This window comes from Thunnus maccoyii, chromosome 13 (assembly GCF_910596095.1).
Source record: "Thunnus maccoyii chromosome 13, fThuMac1.1, whole genome shotgun sequence".
Lineage (NCBI taxonomy): Eukaryota > Metazoa > Chordata > Actinopteri > Scombriformes > Scombridae > Thunnus > Thunnus maccoyii.
In genome coordinates, this window is record NC_056545.1 from 28,736,356 (window position 1) to 28,759,705 (window position 23,350).

The window sequence follows — 23,350 nt, forward strand, 5'->3', positions numbered from 1 at the left end:
TTTCAACTGAAAATCTCTCAAATTAGGTCATTTTTTTCTCTTGCTGATTTTCATAAAGTTATCCATGTTTTTATTTTTTCCCACCTGAACGTCTACCTACCTAACATATGAATGTAATCCTTCCTTTGTGAATATTTAATGTTTCTTCTGGTTTTACTGCTCCACTTTTCCAATTTTATGATTTAATCTACATTTAACATTATTATATCATCCATGTGTTTTATGATTCCATTTCTTAGGTGTCGCTAGCATTTGTTTTTTTCAGTTTCCCCCCACATTGTAACTTTGTTAGGAAGAGTGCTGTACAAATAACGGCAATTATATTATTGATATAAAAATTGTACATTAATATGTTACTTTCAACTTTCAACATTGCCTTCATGAATTTACCTGCTGTCATATCATTAGCTGCTGTATCCCCTCTACAAAACCCACAGGAGGCTGCTCAGGTTGGCTGGTCTGGTCTAAAACTCAAGGTCAAACACTGACACCAAAATGTGTTACCAGTAGTTACATTTTGTGGATAATGTTCCAAAAAAGAGCTGCCAGCCTCTGTGTCAGCATAAAGACAAGTCCACTAAAACCATTATCATCCCAAACTGCTGTGACAATGTTTTTGTCCCCACAGACACTCTTTTCATACCTCGAATACAATGGCACTGTCTCAAAAAAATAAGAAATGAAAAAGGGAATCAAGTCTCTAGTGGACTTGTATACTTTGATATTGGAAATGTCTTCAAAAACAAATAACAGCAACAGCTTACTCAGCCCTTCCTAGTAAAATGCAGTGATTAAATGCCAACAGTGCAAGTGCAACCAAGAGAATTTTGCCCTCAATCCACCACATTAAATGTAACTTTACTTAAAAAAAAGAGAAAATCTAAGAGAGTTATTCCATGGATTTGTTGTTTCTATTTCATCCAGTAAGACAAGCTCCAAACCTCCAAACCCACTGAGAGAATCTAGTGGTGGAAAAAGTCTTTTGCTTTGATTTGGCCTAGAAACATCCGTCTGTACCGAGGCCAGGGCCTGTGCGACTAGGACTGCAGTGCACTACTCAGCCCACAGATTCTAGTGGTGTTTTAAAGTGCTGGCTGGGACAGACAGCGCTGGGAGGGCTCTGTGGGCTCGGGGAACTCTTTATGCTTTCCTGCCCCACTTTCAGACGGTGATTCTAGTCACTCCCCCCCTTTCTGGGTCTGTGGAACTGAACCAATCTCACTGTGCTGTGCTACTTTCTCTGTTTAAAGCTCTGAGTGCAGAACTCAAGCCAAACTCTTTGCCAGTTTTTTTGTCCTTTTTCAAACAAAACTGGTGTAGATTTAGCAGTTTTCCGATGGCTGTAAGAAGCTGGAATTTCCAAGTACACAGCTGCATACTTGTGTGGCATTGCCAAGGTCGTGCAAATGGAATATGATCTGTAGAGGGAAACGCATGAAACCAGAATCAAAAATGTCATTGGAAGAGGCTGAAGCAAAGCTTCTGAGCAGCTGGTGTGCATGTGTGTTCTACTGCAAAGCTATGCCCATTTTTTGGGTTAATCAAATTTCTTGCAAAACTTTGTATGTGATGTAATCATAAATAATTTGCTTATTACTTTATTATGACATCCCTCCCTAATAAGGGAATTTTGAAGATGACTAAGCCAACTGTTTCTACTTTGAGAAGACATCTGCAGTGAAACCAAACAAGGAATGCACAACTAGCTGTAAGAGGAAGACGACCGTGAAAAATAATAGTGCCAACTGAAGGGAACACTCTGCACCAACTCTGCCCACAATGATAACAAAATGGCACTTTGCAATGAGTGATTGGATATGTCAATAATGACAAAGAAACATATAGATAGAAAACATAATCAATTCAATCCAAATAATACAGCCAAGGTAACATCTACCTAAAATATGCAGAAACATGTACAGTACTTTGTAAAAGCTCAGGGCTTTAAGATATCCCATTTTTATCCAGCATTCTTCTGAATCGCTCACCCATCCTGGCATTCATCCACAGCTCTTTTCAATTCAGTTCCAAATTCCCACATAACTTGGATTTCTGAAACAATAAGTTAAGTGTTTCAGAAATGTCTGAATTTGAGCTGGTGCTTTGCTCATAGCAGAAGAGAGCACTGGCTATCTGAACAGGTTGTACTGAACCATTATATGTGGGATGGAAATCACTTAGGGCACGTTAAGAGAACAGCTAAATGCATGAATATGGATTTTACACACAGCCTGGTGTGTATGTTTTCACATGGAGTGGAGCCTGTGTGGGAGTACATATATAATTGTATATAATAGTATGTTTGCTTGTGGGACTTTAGGTATGTATCTGTATTTCTGTGTGATGGTACTGTTAGATGAGAAGTGCAGTCTTACCTGGCAGTAAATATGAACTAAGTACACCAGTTCTTTAGACTCGTAGCCGTTCCGCGTCACTTCACACTGTTCATCCCCGAGGGTCAACTGAAAGAAAAAAGAAAGAGTGGATGGAGCATTAGACAAACATCTCTTTATCCATCAGGTCATTTCCAAAAAAGAGATAAAATTAGATAATGGTGACTTAGATAACACTATAACCCTTAGCTTTCCTCTGACAGTGGCTCATATGACTCAGTTACTCTCACTAGAGCACTACAGTACGCAAAAAACTGCACAATTTAAATTCGACTCTTGATCCCAAGCCAAACATATCAAGCACGCTGTTTTTCTTTTTTTCTTTTTCATTTAATTTAGTGATGCAGCCATGAGTGTTTCAGTCATAAGTGTAACATGCTGTAGCTTTAATGAAGTGCTGGCATAACATCTAAAACAAACATGAGCCTTTGTCAGTGTGATGGTGTAGAAGAAGTCTTTTATTCACTTTGAAGCTACTTACAGGGAGATTTCAAGGCAATATCAGAAATATTAGGTTACACTCCTGATATCGCCTTTACTTCAGGTGGCCAAGATATTATTACTCAAAGGAAACATCTCTAAAACCTCTGTTTTCCTTCTGAAATCACTTTCAAGCCCATGCAGACAAAGCAGGGTGGAAAGGCAGCTTTTAATCACAGACTGGATCTACTCTACATGAAAAAAACAAGGAAGCTTCTGAAAATAAATGGATAATGTATATGATGATGATTATAGTCATGGGTTCCAAGTGGGACAGCACGGACCGCCCACATCTTGATGAAATATAGATGAGGAGACAAGCATGAAGCTGCGTGCACTGGCACAGCTAGCATCTGCTTAGCGGAGAACACATAACAGTCATATGGACAGCTGTGCTAAGAGAGGCTGCTGGCAGGTGTCATCTCTGACAGCTCCATATTTACAACCCAACTATTTTGTGCATGTTAACAAACAGACCTCAGTTGGATGTGGTCTCTTTAGTAATTCTGACTGATGGCTCACATTCCAGAGATGAATCATTTGCAACTGTTCCAATTTTTGCCTTTTATTGCTAATATTATTTAAAAACATAATTCAGTTGTACAAATCTATTATTTTATCCTTGAGTCCGAATACCAACACAACATAACTGAGTTAACTGTAAAGATTAATTTGATTAAATGTATTCCCTTCAGATGTAACTCACATTCATTCCATATTCCTTAATAAGTCTATCTTTTTGGTTCTTTTTCAATAATATTGATTTTGTTGTTTTTAAATGATTTAACTCCTCAGTTCTCTAAGGACCAGTCATCACCCTTACATAACATACACGACTCTATTTGATTCAACTCAGGTGCATCAGAGAAATCACACAGTAAACTTAACCCAGGGCACTTCAGGATTCATATCCCCTGACTTTCTTCCATGTTTTTCTGTAAATCTTCCCATAAAGGTTTTATCACAGAGCAAACCCACCGAGCATGATCATGTGTTCTCTTTTATATCTCCAACACCTGCTGACCTCAGTTAGTCCCATTCTTTGTCCTCTTACAGGTGGATAGAAAACTGTAAACTACCTTATATAACATACCTTTTGTTTCTTTATGTATATATTTTTCAAACTCCCCTTTTCCCTAATTTCGAATGTTAATGCAGTTTGCATAAAATCAGGTAGTGCAAAATATTTCTTATCTCTAAATATCGCTAAGCTCCAGGTGGTATTGAATTTCCATCTGCTCAACAGACAAATATATCTTGTTAACAAGTCATGGATGGAGATTCTAGTCATCTCTGCGTTACGCCTTATGGATCGATGCTTTTTATCTGCTGCATGGTTTTTTCCCTTTGTCTTATAAGACAGCATCTGAAGGGGTTAGAATGTGGCTCTATTTCAGGCTAATGTAAATTACTGCAATCATACTTAGAATGTTTAGCTGACTGTAATTTCAAAGGCCATCTTACTGTACAAATTTCATTATTTGCAAGCAGCAACTGATCCATTTTTGACACTATTTTGACATATTTTAATTTGTTGACATGATCTCTTTGATTCAGGCATAAAGTATCATCTCAGCAACTCTTTTAATGGCCCATAACTTAACATGTAGTCATTGTTTTTGTTCCCCCTCTTCTCCCCCTACCTTTGGCGTAAGTTGTTGAACCTAAATTTGGGCACTGTTCAGGAGGTGAATCTAAGTTCCAAGTATTCTTGGGAGGAAACAATGCAACAGCTAATTTGCAACATGGCAAACACCACGATCAATAAAGTAATATGTTTGGATAAGAACTGCAAGGAGGTTTGTTGTAAAACAATATGTCCTTATTCACCTAGTATATGTGACTGTGAAACAAAATCCTACCTAACAGCACATAAAAATGACAATTTATGCTCCAGTATGTGAAGCGATGAAGCCATTACAATGACGTTTATCCAAAATGTTCTGGTTTGTAGAACACAGTGGAAACATAAGACTGAACCAAGAACCAAAGTCTTACAGGCTCCTCAAAGTTCACGTTATGGGAAGCTCCAGGTTATGGGTTTCCATAATGAAAAGGAGTTTGTAGGGAGTTACAGACCTTTCTCATATTCATATGTATGACAAGATAATGTATATGCATAGTTTTGAGCATTACATATGTCAGTGTAATGGACAGACCATCCTGTGGCAGAGTTTCATCTACTGAGCTTATAACACCAGAAGACCACATAAAAATGTGATGTAGCACATCAGCTAGCCAGGTCTAGTTGCAGGTTGGAGGGAGTCTCCATCAGAAACAATGGTCATAATATTGCGTGCTATTGAAACTCTGCCTGGCAGGACCTGCTGTTGGCTTTCTCAGCATCAGTCTCGCTTCTACATGTTTGTTACATCTCTGTCGCCTCTCTTACACAACTGCATTGGTAATGCTTTCTGCTCTATTTTACTGGGTTCAGCTTATTAGGTGAAATCTGCAACTGTTTGTTCAGATTTCAGTTCTTTCACAATAGCAAGCACAACAGCTGAGACGGAAGGTATTTACATGCTTCAAAAGTCCACTAAACAGATATTGTCTGAGCAATGTCATGGTGCCAGTGAAGAGAGAAAAACACATGGAAGCGTTTTTGTTCCCATTAAAGCAGGCTTGATTTAAAGACAGTTGTTAATGGAGGGGCAGCGGTAAGTAAAGCTTTCACGGAACAACAATGTCCTTTTCTGTGGCTGCGTTTCTTTTCGGAGAGACAAACTAGTATGACAGCAAATGACCTAATTACCTCTCAGTTGTTCAGTATCCGCCCTGAGAACACAGTAATGTTTTACACTCGCTGTGCAACCAAAAGCCATTCTCCTGCAGAAGCTATAAAAACAAACCTTCGAAACAAAGCCGTAGAAGCAGATATTAGAAAAGGCTTTCTCCGATTTTGCAGGACAGGTTTATGAGTTTGGACTTATACTTTAGGAAATGAAGAAAAGCAACGACCGACTGTGACTGACGAGACAAGAGTGATTGTTGAACTTTGCTGTAAGAGATGCAGGCCAAGACAAACATTACAAAACATTACATTCTCTGGAATTTTACTGCAATAATAACACTTCTTCAACTTCCCTTCAGTTTTTAATAGCATTCAGATCCATGTCCTTGCACAATGGCTGCTGTCAGATTCTAACAATAATCTTAATATATAATAGAGAGCATTTGAGTGAATTGTACTCTGTCTAGTAAACTCTCATCTTCTGCAAGGTTGACTGTCAGAGTAATCATAAAGATAGTTTTTTGAAGATAGGAGTTTGGCTGTTGGACTCAGTGATAGTCAGTGATGTGAAACAGAGTGGTTAGTGTGATCAGACTTTCCTATAACTGAAAGTTTCTAAGACCAAAGAGATGTTCCCAGGAGGTCTACTTCTCTTGTTCCAACTATCATTGAAGGGGAGTCCAGCGGTACGAGTATCTGCACTGATTTCATTATCAAACTGATAAACCAAGATTGCTCTTCAGGTTAGACATTCCAGTGTCTGTCACAGGTGATGCATACTTTATCAAGTCAGTTTTAGAATTTTCACCCCTTGGTTTGGTAAGTGACACTGACAACAGTGACGTTGGTATTAATCTGTGTTCTTCCTTGTATTTATTGCTGTTTTTTTAATTAATTGCTGTACTGTTCTGTATTTATTATTACTGACTGCTGTATATAAGCCAAATTGCCCCTCAGGGACTTTAAAGCTTTATTCTATTCTACTCTAAAGTGGTGCGCATGTGTTTTAATAATGCATGATGGTGGGAAAAACCATCTCAAAAGCGCCTTCACATGTGCAGCTGCATCCAGAAATCGTCTGGAAATGTTTTATGTTCGTGGTCATGTGTTGACAGGAGCATCAATATTTTCAAACAGCTAATTTAACAATATCCATGCTATTACTGAGTCTTCCTTTGTGATGGAAGCTGTAAGACTCCAGGGTCCGGGACTAAAAAAAAAAAAAAGGCTCAGAAGTGTCACTTTCCTGTTAACTTTCAAGTGAAAAGCTACAAGGGAGTCTGGGATGAAACATTTATTTCTCTGATTCTTTGGCAATGGTTGATTGGAACAGAATGGTGAAAGGTTTGAAAACTCGTAAATTGTGTTGAGGTTTAAACAGACGGTAACAGGCAGCCAGAGGAGCTTATATGCCGTTTTTAAAACATGAAATCAGGCCTCGCGTGGGGCAACTTTTACACAACATCTGGCCTCACTTCAGCATATTCAGGATAACCATGTATGACTGAAAAAGGTCAGTAGCTCATAACATAAAGAGGGAAACAAACTAATGCTGCTAGGAAAGATAGTACACAATATGTAAAAGGGGCTACAATTCCACATAGAGGATTATTACCACCAGAGGGTGACATGACATTCATCATTCCTTCTGCAGACAATGTCCATGTCATTACAATTGATAAACTGTATATCTCAGTAGTCTACCGCTCAGAAGATGAACACAGTACCGACATGTACAGCTCTTTCTATGAATTTTGCAGGAAGACACATGTCATATTGTGAGAATGAAATGCTTAGACATATCTAACCATTAGTGCCAAGTCCTCAACAGTCTACTGTACATCTGCTGACAGAGCACTTAGAAATTATGGATGGCATTTCAGAATAAGCGAGCGAGCGAGCGAGGGAAGCGCACTGCAGGTTGGCTCCCAGCTGCATAATAACAGGACTGTAGAACTAACATTTTTTTTTTTTTTTTTACATTCTGAAGTTGGTAATTGCAGAAACATTTTCAGTGGAGTATAAGACCGTAAATACAAAGATCAGTGCTTGCTCGACATAACAGTTTCTCTATTTATGGAAATAGCAGTATAAGCCAGCGAGTGCTTCTGCTTTTAGGCGGTAGTTTTTTTCCAAATTACAACTTATGATGAGATCCGACTGTGCATCCAAACAGACATGGCATACGGACAGGTTGTCAACCATTCTAGGCCTTGTCACAGCCTGAAGAAATGCTTTTTGCGATGCATGCCACACGCCACATTCTAATTTGATTTCACTTCAACCTGCTCTGCACCAGCACACGTTGTCCCTGCAGCCACAGCAAAGCCTAACAGTAAAGGTGGCTGCAGTCTTACCAGTCCTGAGCAAACTGGATCTTTATAAAAACCATAAGCATTGAAATAATGAAGTGAGCAGATGTTGTCTTTCACAGAATGTAACACTAAATATGAAAGAATTAGCATTATGGAAGTTAAAACTGTACATTGTGTGGGAACTATGAAAAAATAGACATAAAGACCCCAAGAAAGATCACCATGACAACTAGACAAAGCACTGTTTATAATTATAAAGTCAGAACTTTCCGGGCTTCTGATCTCCCTGTCCTCCAGCTGTATATGGTCAGATTGAAAACAAATACACATAAATGGGTGGTCTGAGCTGTCTTCTTGTTTACATCATTGTAAGAGGAGGGTCATTAAATTCCTCAAGCAAGAGAAATCCCATCCATAGCGCTCATTTTCCAAAGACAGCAAGTAAGAGACAGAGTTTAAGTTAAACAGTCAAACAAAAGCTTTCTGCAGAGAAAAAAAAGCTCAATCCAACAGCCATATATTGGACAGAAGCAATTTAAGTGAGTCCTGCAGGTACACAAGGACAGCAAGGAAGCTTTGCTTTGATAACTGCAGAGCAGCAGTAGAAAAGTCAAAGAACAAGATGAAAAGAACAAAATGCCACAGTCAAAAAGACAGAAAGACACTTAATACTCACAGCTGTTTGGTTTTCACTCGTTCCTTGTTTTAGTTCCTACACTTTGCTTCCGTTCATGCCGTAGAGCTTCGCACTCAGAGTTTGCCCCTCCTTAACACTGCAACACCTGTCCCCAGTTTCTATTTATCTGTGTGAGCGTGTTTCTTGAGAATGTACATCCCGTCTCGCATGGTCCCGTTTTGCCAGTCCAGAACAAAATTTCCCCTCAGCAGGACGTAAATGTCAGCTCTCCACTTTCCTTCACATACAGTGTAAGCTCTCCCAGTGAGGGAGTCACAGACAGGGAGGGAGGCAGTAATATTAGCAGCAGCACTGTTGGAGGATGAGAGGTGGTGGTATGTTGGATTCCATAACTGGACAGCTTTCATCTCCTCCATTTTGCCCTCTCTCCCATCCCTCCATTGTGATGCCCCATCCTGATTCTCTTGCTTTCTTTCTCTTGTTGGCTTCCTTTCTCTGATGGCTAGCACCCAACAGAACTTTGTTAACACCCAATTTAATTAGCAGCAGGAAATAATGGGAGGTGGGAACACCCAATTGTTGTTTTTTTTTTGCTATTTTCTTTCAGTCTTGTTCCTCTTGCCGACCTCACCGTCTGCTTTCTCTGTCCCTCCGCCACATGCTATTCTCTCCCTTTTTCCTCCTCTCCCCTGTCTGACATGCTGGCTCACCCCTCCCCCCCTTCTCTCCTCCTCTTCCTCCTCTCTGGTTGGTACATTCCCAGGACAAAGAGCGGGGATGGAGGGAGAGAGAGACAGCAGAAAGAAGCGGAGCAGAGAGAGAGAAAGAGAGAGAGAGAGGGCAGGAGGTAACAGAAGGAAAAGGGGAGGGGGGGGGGGGGTGCACTTGCAGGAGAGCAGTTTTCTTTTCTTCCACATGTGCAGTCCTCTCTCTGCTGTCCTCTTCCACAGTGGCATTTTACTGAAAACTCAACTGAGGAAATCTGCAGCTCTTGTGAGTAGGATATAAATAAAGAGTCAAAGGACAGATCTATCTAAACGCATCCTCAAAGCATTGATTATGTCAGTGACTGATCTTTGCAAAAACAGAAAGCTTCTTAAACTCTAGGGGACCAACCCCTGCATTTAAAAACCCACCCCACAATAAATCAGACATGGAGTGTGGTAGTTTGTAGTCCACCACACTTGCAAAGTAGAAATAGAGTCACCAAAAATATAACCGGAACTTTCCCTTTGCTGAACAGCCTGCTCTCAGGTTGCAGCCAAATAGCTCAAACAAAAAAAAAAAAGAAGACAAAAACCGTAGGTCGCATCAGCTGTGATGACTTCATATGTGCCATCCAAATATGAGATGGATTAAAAAGACCCATGGCTGGACAGGAGAGTGGTAATACAAGCAAACAACCCGCCTCGCTGAGGAAGACATGTGGGAGCCAGGAGCTGCATACAACCTGCAGTAGTCACTAAATCTCTCCCTGTGGTGCTTGAAAAACAAGTGGTGTGTGTATGTGTGTGTGTGTGTGTGTGTTCAGGAAAAGAAATATTACAATAACAGGACACAAGATCAAACTTCCACATATTTCAAATAAATTCAGATTGAAACATTGCAAACATCATTTACTTACTTGCATTGCTGCAACCTTCATTCCTGAAATGACTACGTGATCAAAACACCTGCTACTGAACATTAACAGGGGAAAAGCAACAAAGTGTCAATCTGCTAACAGTCACCGCTCGGCCAAAATTGTTCCAGTTTTCCAGGAAAAGCAAAGAGCCCCTCTCAGTGCACTGGGATGTCTGGTTTAACTGGCTGCTGCCGGAGCATTTAATCATTCTCCACTATAAGTCTGCTTATGTTTATCAAATAATAATCCAATGATGACCCAGTTCATCATTCTGCTCTGCTCTGCTGGTGAAAGGTTGGACCACATGCAGGGAGGTCAGATGTTGTCCAGGAAATGTAACCACAGCTGAAGTTCTGCTCTAACTGATGCAAAAAGAAAAATAAATCCCAACAAATATCCTCCATATATTACTTTTCTCTACAGAACTTACAATGCAGATTATAATGTATAAATATGATGTGCTATATTCTGCTAAAACTAAAAACACAAAGCAAAGTGTCTTCCCTCACCGCACACATTTATACACCACAGATTAGCTTTACATGGAATTTAGGTGTTTTCTATTTTTGGAGACAGGAGACATAGTTTTTTTTCCCCTTATTACTGTGTAAGATTCATCAGTTAGACATTTCCAACATTTGTGACTGAAGATCACTCAGGTTGTGCTGCAGTGCTGAAGTCCTACAATCAGACCCATGATGAACTTGAATCCCAAATCGGATGACTTCTGACTTCCATATCTGAGGACTGCAATATTTTCTTTGGAAATGATCACACTGTGCATGGCAGCTACTACTAACCCACTAGTTACTTGACATGCTAGCAGCTCTATGAGGCTGTGCTTTCATCAGCATGCTAACATGCTCATAGTGAAAATACAGATTCAGATTCAGCAGGTTTAATATCTACCATTGTCATCATCTTGGTTTAGCATGCTAACATTTGCTAATTAGCCCTAAACACAATGTAGAGCTGAGGCCGATGGGGATGTGTTTAGCTTTGCAGGTAAAAGTTTGACTTGATGATGGTGTTAGAGGACAAGTCCATGGATGTCTCATATCATTAGGATTCATCATCTTGGAAGCATGAATGTCTGTATGAAATGTTGTGCCAAACCATCCATCATATATTTCTGTCTGTACCAAAGTAGTGGACTGACAGAATGACATAGCCATTCATAGAGACACACTGCTGGTGTGGCTAATAAAAATGAACTCAGTAGTCTGTGCCAGCACAAGTACCAGGAGAACTACCAGGGGCTGATGACCTTTCTGTCCTCATTTAAGGCTGCTGACTATGGAAGATTTGTCAGTAAATGATTTCAAAACCCAAGCTACACAGTGCTTCACACAAGGCAGCACATTTAAATAAACAAATTATAAAAACTTTAGATTTCATTTTCATGAGAATCTTATCAGACCAACATGACTCAACACCAAAGAACAACAGCGGCATTAACAACTTTACTATCTATAAACTAAAGTGGAACTACTGAGTACTTGAAAGCTTGTGGACTTTGTACAGATTCTTCAGAGTTAGTGGATGAGATGACTCAATGTTTATCTGCCACAACAAAACAAAAGTCCATGATACTTCTAATCCTGTTAATGAATTATCAGTGGGTGTGTTTGTCCTGTAGAAGCTAAAGGCACACATTCACTGTTCTTTATTTCTAATGTGATGTACAGTTGTTGTTTTTTTAATTTGAATTATATTCTATTATGGGAAAAGAGAATTCAATTCATTAGCCAGACTCTGACAGCATGACATGAGTTCAAGAATATGAGAACTTGTAATCAAGGTTATGTACAGCTGCTCTGCTATACAGTATTACACTCATTAAGACCAACATAAGTCGAAGCCTCTCATTAATGTGTTATTTTCAAAACTGTGGGGGTGGAAGTTGCAGAAAATAGGAGAGTAATGCAGCGATTAAAAATAATGGCTGGTCTCTCATGACACTATTTTCACACCGTTATTTTTGTCAGACTGCAGAACTAGAGGGGTTTTTTGAGTGCGAGGCTGCCTGCGGGGCTTTGCTGCAGTACTTCAGGAGAAGTGTGAAGGAGCTACGTCTGAAATCATTACTAAAGCTATAAAAACGGCTCTAGTATGAGACTGAGGACTATACGCAGAGAGAGAGAGATCGCTGTGAGGGGATGAGATCATGACTTGGAGCAGGTTCACCAAACACATCTCGTTATGAGAAACGTTTGCTTACTGTAAGATCCGTCCACACACAAACACACAGAAATACAATCAAGAGAGGGAGTGACCTGATGCCGAATAGCCGTCAGATGATAGAGCCCACTGAGGCTAAAAATGGATTTCCACCTCTGTGCGGAGAGTATATCTCCAATATGTGCATCCTACTCATTCAGGCCACTCTGCACACTGCTGATATCTCACCTCGCCGTTATCTGTGGCCCATTACAATCACACCCCAGTGTGTTAGATAATGCACAGAAAGAGCACTATTCACAAACACAGGTGGTGATGCAGGAGCTAAATAGCTGTATCCTTTCAAGACACTTCATCTAATTTTACAGAATGATTGGAATGTAGAAAACATGTTGATGTGAAGGGGATATAGCAATTTTGTCTTCTCTATCCCAGTTTCATTTTCATGAGGCCAGAGAGGGGTAAGACGTTCCAAACATGCTTTCAGTGCTCCTGGAGTGAAGCAGTTACTCCAGCAGCCAGCTCAGCAGTTAAAATGTTCCCACGTCCCAGGCATTTCCCCCCTGCCCCCCCCCCCCCCCCAGGTCAGGTAGGAGAAAACAGGAGGGTTTGTCAAGTGTGAAGTAGGAAAGTAAAATAAATCAGTCTAGTCTAGCCGCAAATGCCATAACAAGAGAGAGTGTGTGGAACGGAGTCTGGGACGGTAATGTTTCTTGCTGACTGGCTGGATGTCAGTTTAGTGGACAAATTACTAACAGTCAAGGGGAACATGAACATCACTCTGAGTGAGTATGTACATCTGTATACGGCCTTAAGACAACCATATGTTTAGAACATACATACAGTTTTCACATATGCTGAAATAGTGGGTACTGGATGGGGATTTCCCTGGAAAAATCCTCCAAGAAGTGATTTGTTTTATATTTGCAGCTTAGTTGGAGGTCTAAGAACCGCCATGGAACACAGACAATGTAGGTAATAAATATTCTCATTATTAAACCCTCTGTCTATTCATCTGTGAATATATTGTTCTATTCATAGCAACAAAAGCTTTCACACAGTATCTCATTTATGTCCACTAAACATTTTTTTGGACATTTTTTAAACTGTGAATGATGAGCAGTGGTTTACAGCTGCATACATACAGTATACGTTCAATGAAAAAGGCAGAGAAAAGAGTTTAACTTTGAACTGCTCTATAATATTTTCAGTTATTAACACTGAAGATTTGTAAGTGATTTTAGGCGCCTGTGTCATTTTTCTTGTAATTTGGTTTCCTGGCAGCTTTATAATTTGGTTGATGAAGTTGTTGATGTATAGCTTAGTTTGTGCTAAAAAAATGGATACTAAGCATGTGATGACAAAAATGAATGAATAGAAAGTAAGCAAAAATAAACCTGGACTCAAAGGCAATGCACTTGTTGTTAATCACAATGACTAATAGGAAGTGCAGTGCAACATAGCAGAGAAAGTCTTCAATATTACCACTTGAAAGCTCAAGTCTTTCAAGAGTAGCAGAAATGAACTGCTAAAACAGTGCACTCCAAGTTCCAAGATAAATCTAAGAGGTTGCAAGATTATTTGTTAGTTAGAAAGAAAAGAGAAAAAAGGGGATGGGGGCATGTCTGCTACACAATTTATGACTTATAAAACTATTCTGTTTTTTGCTTTTTCATTAGTTCTACAGGTCTCTACAAACTATTGAAACAGTCTGAGAATGCAACATCACATTCTCCACAACCTACCAGATTTCATTCATCAATGTTTGGATCCAAATCCAAACAGCACAACCTTGACAATTTTGAAAATGAAAACAACTTTTCAATACAAAAACAGAAAATTGTATTAAAAGTCTTGTTACAATTTGCCAAGATTTCTACCACTGGCATCATATTTTCAACCCAACCCTTCCACAATGTTGTCCTTCGATAACAACCGTAAGAGACAAAGAGAAAGAGAGACAGAGAGGTTATGTGTGTGTGTGTCTGCTCTTTTGTTTCCTCTAACAAGGGCAGAATGAATCTAACCGTTACATCATCCTCTGCTCACAAGGAGTGGTGAGAGGACCTCTGCGTGAACATGTGACAGAGGATTTGACATCATCTGTTTGCAGGCCACAGCTCTGAGTTCGCTTTGTCCAGACAGACATTGGAGCATGTATAATTATACAATTAAAACCAATCTAATGTTTGATCTTTGGTTTAACTTCTGTAAAAATGCACATTGTTGTCTTGAGTATTCTCTGGATCCTTGTTGTTTGCCACCCTGCGCCTTTAAAGAACAGCCTGGCTCGGTGTGTGCTGGGCTGGCCAGTGCTGTCTTCAGTGTTGTGCTGCAGTTGATGGATTGGGTCCCACTGGGGGAGGGAATTCATCTCTATGCATCGCTCCTGGTCCTTTGTGAGTGAAGGGGGTGAGTGGGCAGTAGGAGCATACTGTGTCATGATGCTCAGCTAGCAGGAGCAGACACAGGAAAGCGATGGAGGGATGGATGGATGGATGGATGGATGGATGCGTAGATAGATAGATAGATGGGTAAGAGCACGGACAAAATGATGAGCAGCACCCTTCGTTCTCCCCCTCCAGACTGCTTCTGTCAAGTCAGAGTCCGAAGGTAGAGCCAGCTGAGACACATCAGCCGTACACACAGTGAGTTGGCCTAAAGAATGGCTGAGAGGGGTGTCAGTCTTCATCACACGCGTGACCGCACACATACAGACAGGCTACTGCTCTCATTCACCCGCAAACAGAAATCACACCCTTTATAAGTGCATGCTCTGTTGTCGAGATGAGAGAGGGGGCACTCCTTCACAGCTGTTAAACTCAGATTGATTACCGTGATTATTGTCGGAGGCTGGATACACCACACTCTTCTCTTGTCTTTGTCTTTCTCTCACACACACACACACACACACACACACACAAGCAAACACATTGTGTGTGTCTGTGTGTGTGTGTGTGTGTGTGAACATCCATATCTTTAAAATTTGCATAATGTGGTTTATGGGGTAGTAAAATTCTCAAATTTTGATTCATATCACTTTCATTGGTACATGATATTTCCCGTGTACACAGCCATGAAATGTCTGGTCTCTGACTGTCTGTATGAGGAGAGAGAGCTTTTGTGTAGAAGGACTACCTATCAGGCTGTGACCTTAGCACCACAATGGAAGCCCTGAAAACAGAAACAAACAGCAGGGACATGATAGATGGTGAATGTCAGTTTAATGATACACTAAGAAAGCTGCACACTGCTAAAGTATGCATTGAGACATGACTTTATGATTAAATAGGTAATGTAGCCAATATATTGCATCTTTAAAAATCTCTAAATAACTTAAAATGCTGGTAATCATCATAGAGTTTTCAGTAGTTGAGAGCTGTGACCTAAGTTTCTGGACAGAACCGGCTTGTGTGGTTTTGAACTCCATTAATAGTAAAATGTGTAAGAGCCTGAACCTCATTGTGGTCTATGTGCGACAAGGCGGGACAAAATGTTAGGTTGCAGATAAACCATATGGAAGAGCAGGCCTGACTGGCACAGTGGGATAGTAGTATTGAAGTCAATAAAGTTGTTTTCCTGGTGTCTGACTGCTGACTGGATCGTGCAGTCAGTGGCCTGCAGGGCTGGGAGAGGGCTGAGGGGAGAAGAGTGGAATAGAGGGAAGCTGGAGGCCATTCAAGAGAGACATCAAGTAGGGTAGAGGCCGTGGAGGTCAGGAGGACATACAGTATGCACTAAAAAAAAAATACTGTTAAAAAGGGAGAAGGAGGTGAAGTGAGGTTTTTAAAAAAAAGTGGCTACTTTATTAGACACACATGTTTGTTAAGGCATACAGCCATTTCCCTTCAACAACAAACTGTGTGGCTGCAACTCGATAGAAAAAGTATGTGGACTGGGTCAACAGGTTTATTGTTTTATTTTATTGTTTGATTTTTTTTTGTTATTGTTGTTGCCAAGAACTGTAACGGTTCCGTCATAAATATCAGAAATGCCTCCCCTCCTGCATTTTTATACAGTATGGAGAATGATGCAGTAAACCAACACATAGAAAAATTGCAGTCCGCAGTAGTTCTACGAGCTGGCATCTAGCCAGCAAACAACAGTGAGTTACAAGTCTTTTTTCTTTTTTGGTCTACTCCTCCTCTCGTACTGTTGCTCGAATATAGCATACCGTTGCTCCAATCTAGCATACTGTTGCTCCAATCTAGCAATGTCTTCCAGCATGAGCAGCATCTAGCATCATGCTGGAAGACATTGCTAGGGCTTACTCACAGGCAAGCAAGCACTTGGTACCTGCATTAGTCGAATGGAAGAGCTCTGCTTCCTTCAGTCCCCGGGGAGAAATCAATTCACTGGCCAAAGCAGCATTTAGCTAAAGTAGATAGCTAGCCCAAGTGTGCAGCACTCAGTGATCCCAGTAAGCTAGCGTTAGCTTGGGTCCAAGGTAGTGGGGCGTGTTTCTAGAGCGTGGAAGGCAACAACCCACACACCTTATTTGGAAGGTCTTGACTCCAAACAGAAAAGATTGCGCCGACCAGAACTCTGGGCAACCAATGGGTGACATCACATTTTGCTATGTCAGCAGTTGCTTAACATATTGATCAATACCATACACCTTGAAAGAGCAAGGTTCTAGCTACGGGACAGTCTTGCAGTTTATTACGATCTGGCAGCCTCTTAATTTCTGTAGTCCCTGCATTTTTTTTTACCATTTTTAAAGTTTTGTGAAAAGTGTTTGTGCATGTGCATGTGTGTGCACATATGTGAGTGTGTGATTGTGTGTGTGGTGTGTGTTTGGAGGTGGGACAGGACGGCAGGGTTTTTGATCTTTGTTATACACTATATTGTTATGTTACATTCTTTTACTCTACAAGCTATCAGTGTCATTTCAGTGTCATGTCATTTATTATCTTTTTGTTAATAAAACATATTTGAAACAGACAGAACTAAGTATGAACAGCATGAATCTGTGGATCCATTGTGTGTTGTGTCAGTGGTTCAGACTGGTGGTGGTATAACTGTGTTTTCCTGGTGTATGTTAGGCCTCTTAGTACCACACTGCACCTAAGCTTTGATGATGACCATCTGTGTCCCTTCATGCTCGGTCCAACTTTTTCAAAAGCATACTTCTGGAGGACTCATGTGTAATGCACAAAGCATTCATCCTCCAATGGAGGTCACAGAGACACAACAGTGAATCCAGTTCACTCAAGTGGCCTCTACCTCCTCCAGATTTCAAGCTAATGACTCATCTTCGGGGACAAGATAGTAGAGACAATATGTAGCCTTGCATGGCAGACAGATCTGCAGAGACCTAAATCCAATCCCTCTGGATTGTTTCCAGCTTTGTTGTACGGATTTAAGCTGCTCTGAACGTGTTAGATAGACCCCATCAAAACCACTAAATCAACAATAACTTTTATCAAATTTTAAAAGCTTTCAAAGCTCCCATGCAGAAGTTTTGACATTCAATATGCAACAGTGCCAAAATCAGTAGAGACTTCCACAGCTGTCTGTAGTACGATTACCTAAACATCTTCATTAGTACAAAAGCCTTTCCAAAGCACTTTAGTCATAATATACTGTGATTTCTATTTTTTTTTAACTGACTATTCACTGTTCAGCATGTTACTGATGTAGAATGACCTCTAGCATTGGATAGACACTCCACTCACACAAGATGCATAAAACAGCCTGCAGCGAGCTTGACTAAAAGAACAGCAAAGGCTAGCTCACCCCGATGAGAGCAGCAGAGGAAATGCATCAGGAAATACAGAGCCGACACATGTTACAGCCATCACTCTTTCAAAGAAGCTTGTTTTCTGCATACTAATCAACATTTGTCAAGTCATTTATAAATCTGTGCAATTATAGAGGGCCTTATTGTAGTTGATGTCACAGATGAAGTAGAACGGGTGAGTTTTATCATTGCTCATTAAGTAAAGGTGTGAGTATAAATGTTTGATAAATACAAACTTTCTGGTTGGTATGGACAAGTCATACACACATATTTAGAAGTACATGCTTTGATAAATGAGACTCCTGGTACAGATATTTCTGCCAAGTCTACTGTGCTGCTGGACTAATCACCCCCATCAACACAGGAAACAGTTTCTGAACAGCTATGTGAGATTTCAGAATTTTAGAATTACGAGTAGTTAGAGTAGTTCATCTCCCACAGGCACAAAGATGAGCTTAATTCTTACACTCGGCTGGCGGCTTGATTGTACAATCATGTCTGATGGCACAGCTTTATCATTAAGTTGTTATATTCCTTCAAGAGGCTCTATCTACAGATGGGCGACAAATTAAAGGAAAAACTGGTCCAGGTCTGAATGCTTGACCCCTACAGTGAGGGGGCCTGAGGGCTCTGTTATGCTTTGGGGGGCATTTAACTGGCCTGGTTTGGGTCCACTTATCCCCTTAGAGGGAAGAGTCACTGCAAATCAATACAAAGTTGTTGTGAGCGATCAGCTTTATCCTATGATGAAACATTTCTATCCTGATGGGAGTGGTCTCTTCCAGGATGACAATGCTCCAATCCACAAGGCATGAGGGGTCACTGAATGGTTTGATGAGTATGAAAATAATGTGAATCATATGCTATGACCTTCACAGTCACCAGATGTCAACCTAGTTGAACATCTATGGGAGATTTTGGACTGATGTGTTAGACAGCGCTCTCCACCACCATCATCAAAACACCAGATGAGGAAATATCTTTTGGAAGAATGGTGTTCATCCCTCAAGTAGAGTTCAGAGACTGTAGAATCAATGCCAAGGCACATTGAAGCTGTTCTGGCAGCACATGGTGGCCCAACACCTTACTGAGACACTTTATATTGGTTTTTCCTTTCATTTGTCACCTGTCTGTATATATGTGGTGGTGCAGAATGGAAACTGCAGGCCTGTCAGCTATAGTCATTATATCATTGTCACTGATGAAAATGATCATATTTCATTTTCATTCATTCTATTTGTTTTATATCATGTACAAAACACACACAAACACATACATAAGTGCATGTGATGCAACTGGCTGTGCTGACTCACTGACAGTGAGTGTGCGTATGACATTTAACACATGTCATTTGCAGACACTTTACCTCAAATCACCATGAAATTGCACGGCTGCATTTGCAGTTGAGTGGCCCCATTGGGAGCTGATCTCCTGTCAGATTTAGCAGCATACTCTACTCAGCTGGCAGGATGACAGTATGTTATTTGTCATAAGTATACAGCGACAGGTAAGCCTACAATATATGTTCAGACTGGAGTTTCAGTTAGAATCAAAAAATAGCTTACAACCAGTTTCATTGTTGCCAGTTAAATCAACATAAAACTGATAACTGACAAGTTACGCACTGCACGACCTGGATGATATCCAGACAGACTCACCTCAGTACAGGTGAGATGTGACAGCCTGCAGTAACTTATTAGCAACACCTTGGTTGCACAACTGACTGAAACAAACAAAACCAATCTGAAAGGATGCTGGCTTTGTTGGGTGTACGTACAATATCTAAGATAATGCTTAATCAACAGAAAAAAAAAAACACACAAAACATTACATTCCAATGAACAAACTTCATACTCAACAGCAATTCAGAAATTTTTGCAACATTTGGAGAGTAACAAAAATCTAGAATCTGAATTGACTGAATTGTAAATGACTGAATTGCTGAACAAAAACAATCCCCTTTGCTGAAAGTACTGGAAGGTTACCAGTCAAATATGATCCAAAATACCAGTATCATGAGAAAAACCTGCCACGCAAGTGCTGCTCTGAATGCAGACACACTCCTCTTCGGGCCCTCTGTGACTAAGAGATCCTAATGTTTCCACAACAAAACTTTGCCTGACTCAAATTCTCCTTTGGCAAGGTTTTTTATTATGGAAATGAAAGAATATGTCAGTTTAGTTCCAACTAGAAGGCTCAATGCCAACCTGAGCCCAGGTCCTAACCCTGCCTCAGTCCAGCACACTACACTTCAATATCTGTAAGGCTTGATGTAGAATGCAGAGCTCAGTGGAAAAATACTGCTGGATTTTTAACAACTCAACTTCACCAGGTGAAACTAAGCTCCCTATAACTGGTAGAGCCATAACAGATGACACTTGGCACAAATACAGACAATAACCGTCAGCGAATATGTGTATATGTGTATGCATCATTAAGTGTCTGAATATGTTGAGAAAACACAAAAAAATGACATCTTGTAGCACTGCAAACTTGGCTGACACAGTCAAAAAACCACAGTAATGAACGTCAACATTTAATTGGAGTAAACGCTCTCCGAATGCTAAATTAAGCAGCGATGTTTTCATTCATCTAAAAAATGTTTAAGTATTTATATCATGTCAGAATCGTTCGGGCCAAATAAACAGAATACGTTTGTGACCACTTCATTAAACAAGCAAACATGTTTGGTTGAGGCAGGATTATACAGAAAATATACTGATTGACACGGGGAACAAATACAGAGTAATTAATCCCATGACAAACAAACTGCTCGGGGTTCTCTTCAGTCAAGAGAAGAAGCGGGAGCCGTGATGAATGTTAAAACCATAGAGCAGCAAACAAAAAGGCAGTGCTACTTGAAAGCTATCTGAAAACCACAATGGGTGAGACAGTCATGCTGCTCTGTGCTGGCGAGACCAGCCAACACACACGCATGCTCACACACACACACACACGACTGGGATAACAAAAGCAGAACCGATCGATTAACTGCATAAAGACAATTAATATTAGCTGAGTCTCCTTTATGAATAAACACAGGTTCTGTAGTGTAACCTGAGTTATATCAACAAATATACTGCAGGTGAAGTGGAAGACGGCTTGTTCTGCCCTCCTGATGCCAACGTGTGATAAATTTAGTGGACTGCTGACCCCTACTGGTTTCTTTACATAATGGCAAAGTACAGTCTGTATGATGACAAGAAGCCAAATCAGCAAGAAAAATCCTCATTTTGAACATTAATATACTATATTAATATATAACATATTGTTTTAAAGAAGCATGAACAGTCCTGACAATCAAAAATCACCATCCTCTCATTATCTACACCTGCGTATTCCTGTTCAGTATCACAAAGAGGTCGGTGCCTCTCCCAGCATGCACTGGGTTAAAGGCAGATAAAGAACAACAGTACTGTGGATCCTTAATTGCTCTATTTTACACTGATTCAAAAATACTCCACTATAAACTACTCTAATTAGATCTACACTCAGACTCCAGACAGACTGTAATACAATAAACCCTTGACGGAGTTTGTTTTCAAATCTGTGAGCTAGACACACATTTTAGCTGTGGCGATTCTACTGAGGATTAGAATATTTAAGACATTCAATTTGCTTTTATCAAAGTTTTGAGAGAGGTATTTTGATGGTAAGGAAGAAGATTAAGAGATACAAAACATGTCTATGTAAAAGGAAATGAAAAGCTATGATACAAAACAGATCTGTGAGAAAATTGCACCTAAGTGTCCATGAGTGTCAGTGAGGGAAAAGGTTGAGAGATGCATTTTGATGTCAGACAGGCAGAGCAGCTCTTTGTTTGATTGGCAGGTAGGCCGGTGGTAGTAAAAACCTACAAGTTACTACAATAAATTCTACACTAATATCCTGAGTGAGCTGAAGTGTGTGAAGCTGGAGTGAATCAGGTCGTGCTGTAGCCAACGGGGGCTTTTATGGAGGATATCAAACGAATTTGAATCATCAACATCTTCATGATATAAACAGCATAAATTCTGCTTGGTGTCAATTGTAAGAGACATGTGAGTCAAACTTCTGTCTTTATGAATATCATCTTTCCCGTTTCTTACTCCAAACCGCTGGGGAATAACTAGCGAGAACATAAGTGACGCCAAGTTCAAAGCATCGTCTACACCATGATTGACATCCATGTCCCTGTGATTTTAAAACCGCACTTTTGAAGAGAACGCACTCCTCTGAGGATGAGTATTCCAGCCCCAGGTTGAATTCATCATCATTTGGTATAAATGTGAATAGACATGATGTGGTAAAAAAAATTAGAGAGAAATCTATAAGTTGTTTACCTGAATTGTGCCGAAGTCCACGTTTTCGTAGTGGAAGTGAGCGCACTCTGCCAGTTTTGGGAAGTGGCCCTTGGTGAAGCAAAGTCTAAAAACGTCACACGCACAGAGAGTTTGGTTAGTACATCGTCCTCTGCTCGTGATAGCACCTTGAGTGTGTGTATGACCGTAAGAAGGAGAGTGCAGTGCAAACAGAGGGAGTAAAGGGAGGAGGAAGACACAGAAATAGACTCAGGGAATGAAAGGAACTCAAGCAGGAAACAGAGGCGATAAACAGCGAGTTAAGAATGATAAATACAGATGAAGAGAGGGAAGGAGAGAGGTGAGGTGGACTGGCGGAGGCAGGTGTGTGTGTGTGTTTGTGAAAGTGTCTACTCACTTCTTGACATTCTTGACCTTCATACTGGCCGTGCTGCTGCTGCATGAGCGCATGAGGGGCTCCGTCCTCAACTCGGGGATCTCTGCGCTCCTCGCCTGAAATTGACACACAGACATCAGCGTACAAACACATCTCTGCTACTGTTAGCTTCACACCAACATTCAAACAGCCAAAAAGCCTTTCAACTTGAAGTAGATTCAAGTGCACTGGTTGTAAACATCACTGACTGCTGACGAGAAAATGAAATGTCTTCTTGGTCTTTGTGTTTGGTGATGTGGAGGATGACTTGTACCCTGTGAAGGTGAAATGATTTGAATCCTACTGCTGTATTATATGAAAGCCGTATTTATGAGCTGACCCATCAGCTGCTGGTGGAATTAAAAATCATTTACTTAATAGTAACTTAATGGATTCCATTTTTCATGTTTTTGCAGCTTCTCTCCATCTCCATTACGACTGCTTTGCTCTTTTTCTATTCATTAAGATGAACCGGTTCAAAGCCTGACTAGCTGAGGTTGTGGTGCACTAGTGACCACACATGCAGG

General features: G+C 40.4%; 1 protein-coding gene across 3 annotated transcripts in view; it reads right to left on the minus strand.

Moving 5' to 3' along the window:
* arhgap32b (Rho GTPase activating protein 32b) overlaps window positions 1-23,350 on the minus strand; it is a 107,790-nt gene that overhangs the window by 37,291 nt on the left and 47,149 nt on the right. For all 3 annotated transcript variants that reach the window (XM_042430984.1, XM_042430985.1, XM_042430983.1), the window contains exons 4-6: window positions 22,806-22,900; window positions 22,430-22,514; window positions 2,376-2,462 (exon numbers count right to left, since the gene is read on the minus strand). In XM_042430984.1, coding sequence (XP_042286918.1) covers window positions 2,376-2,462; window positions 22,430-22,514; window positions 22,806-22,900 — 267 coding nt within the window. The remainder of the gene's footprint in view (window positions 1-2,375; window positions 2,463-22,429; window positions 22,515-22,805; window positions 22,901-23,350) is intronic.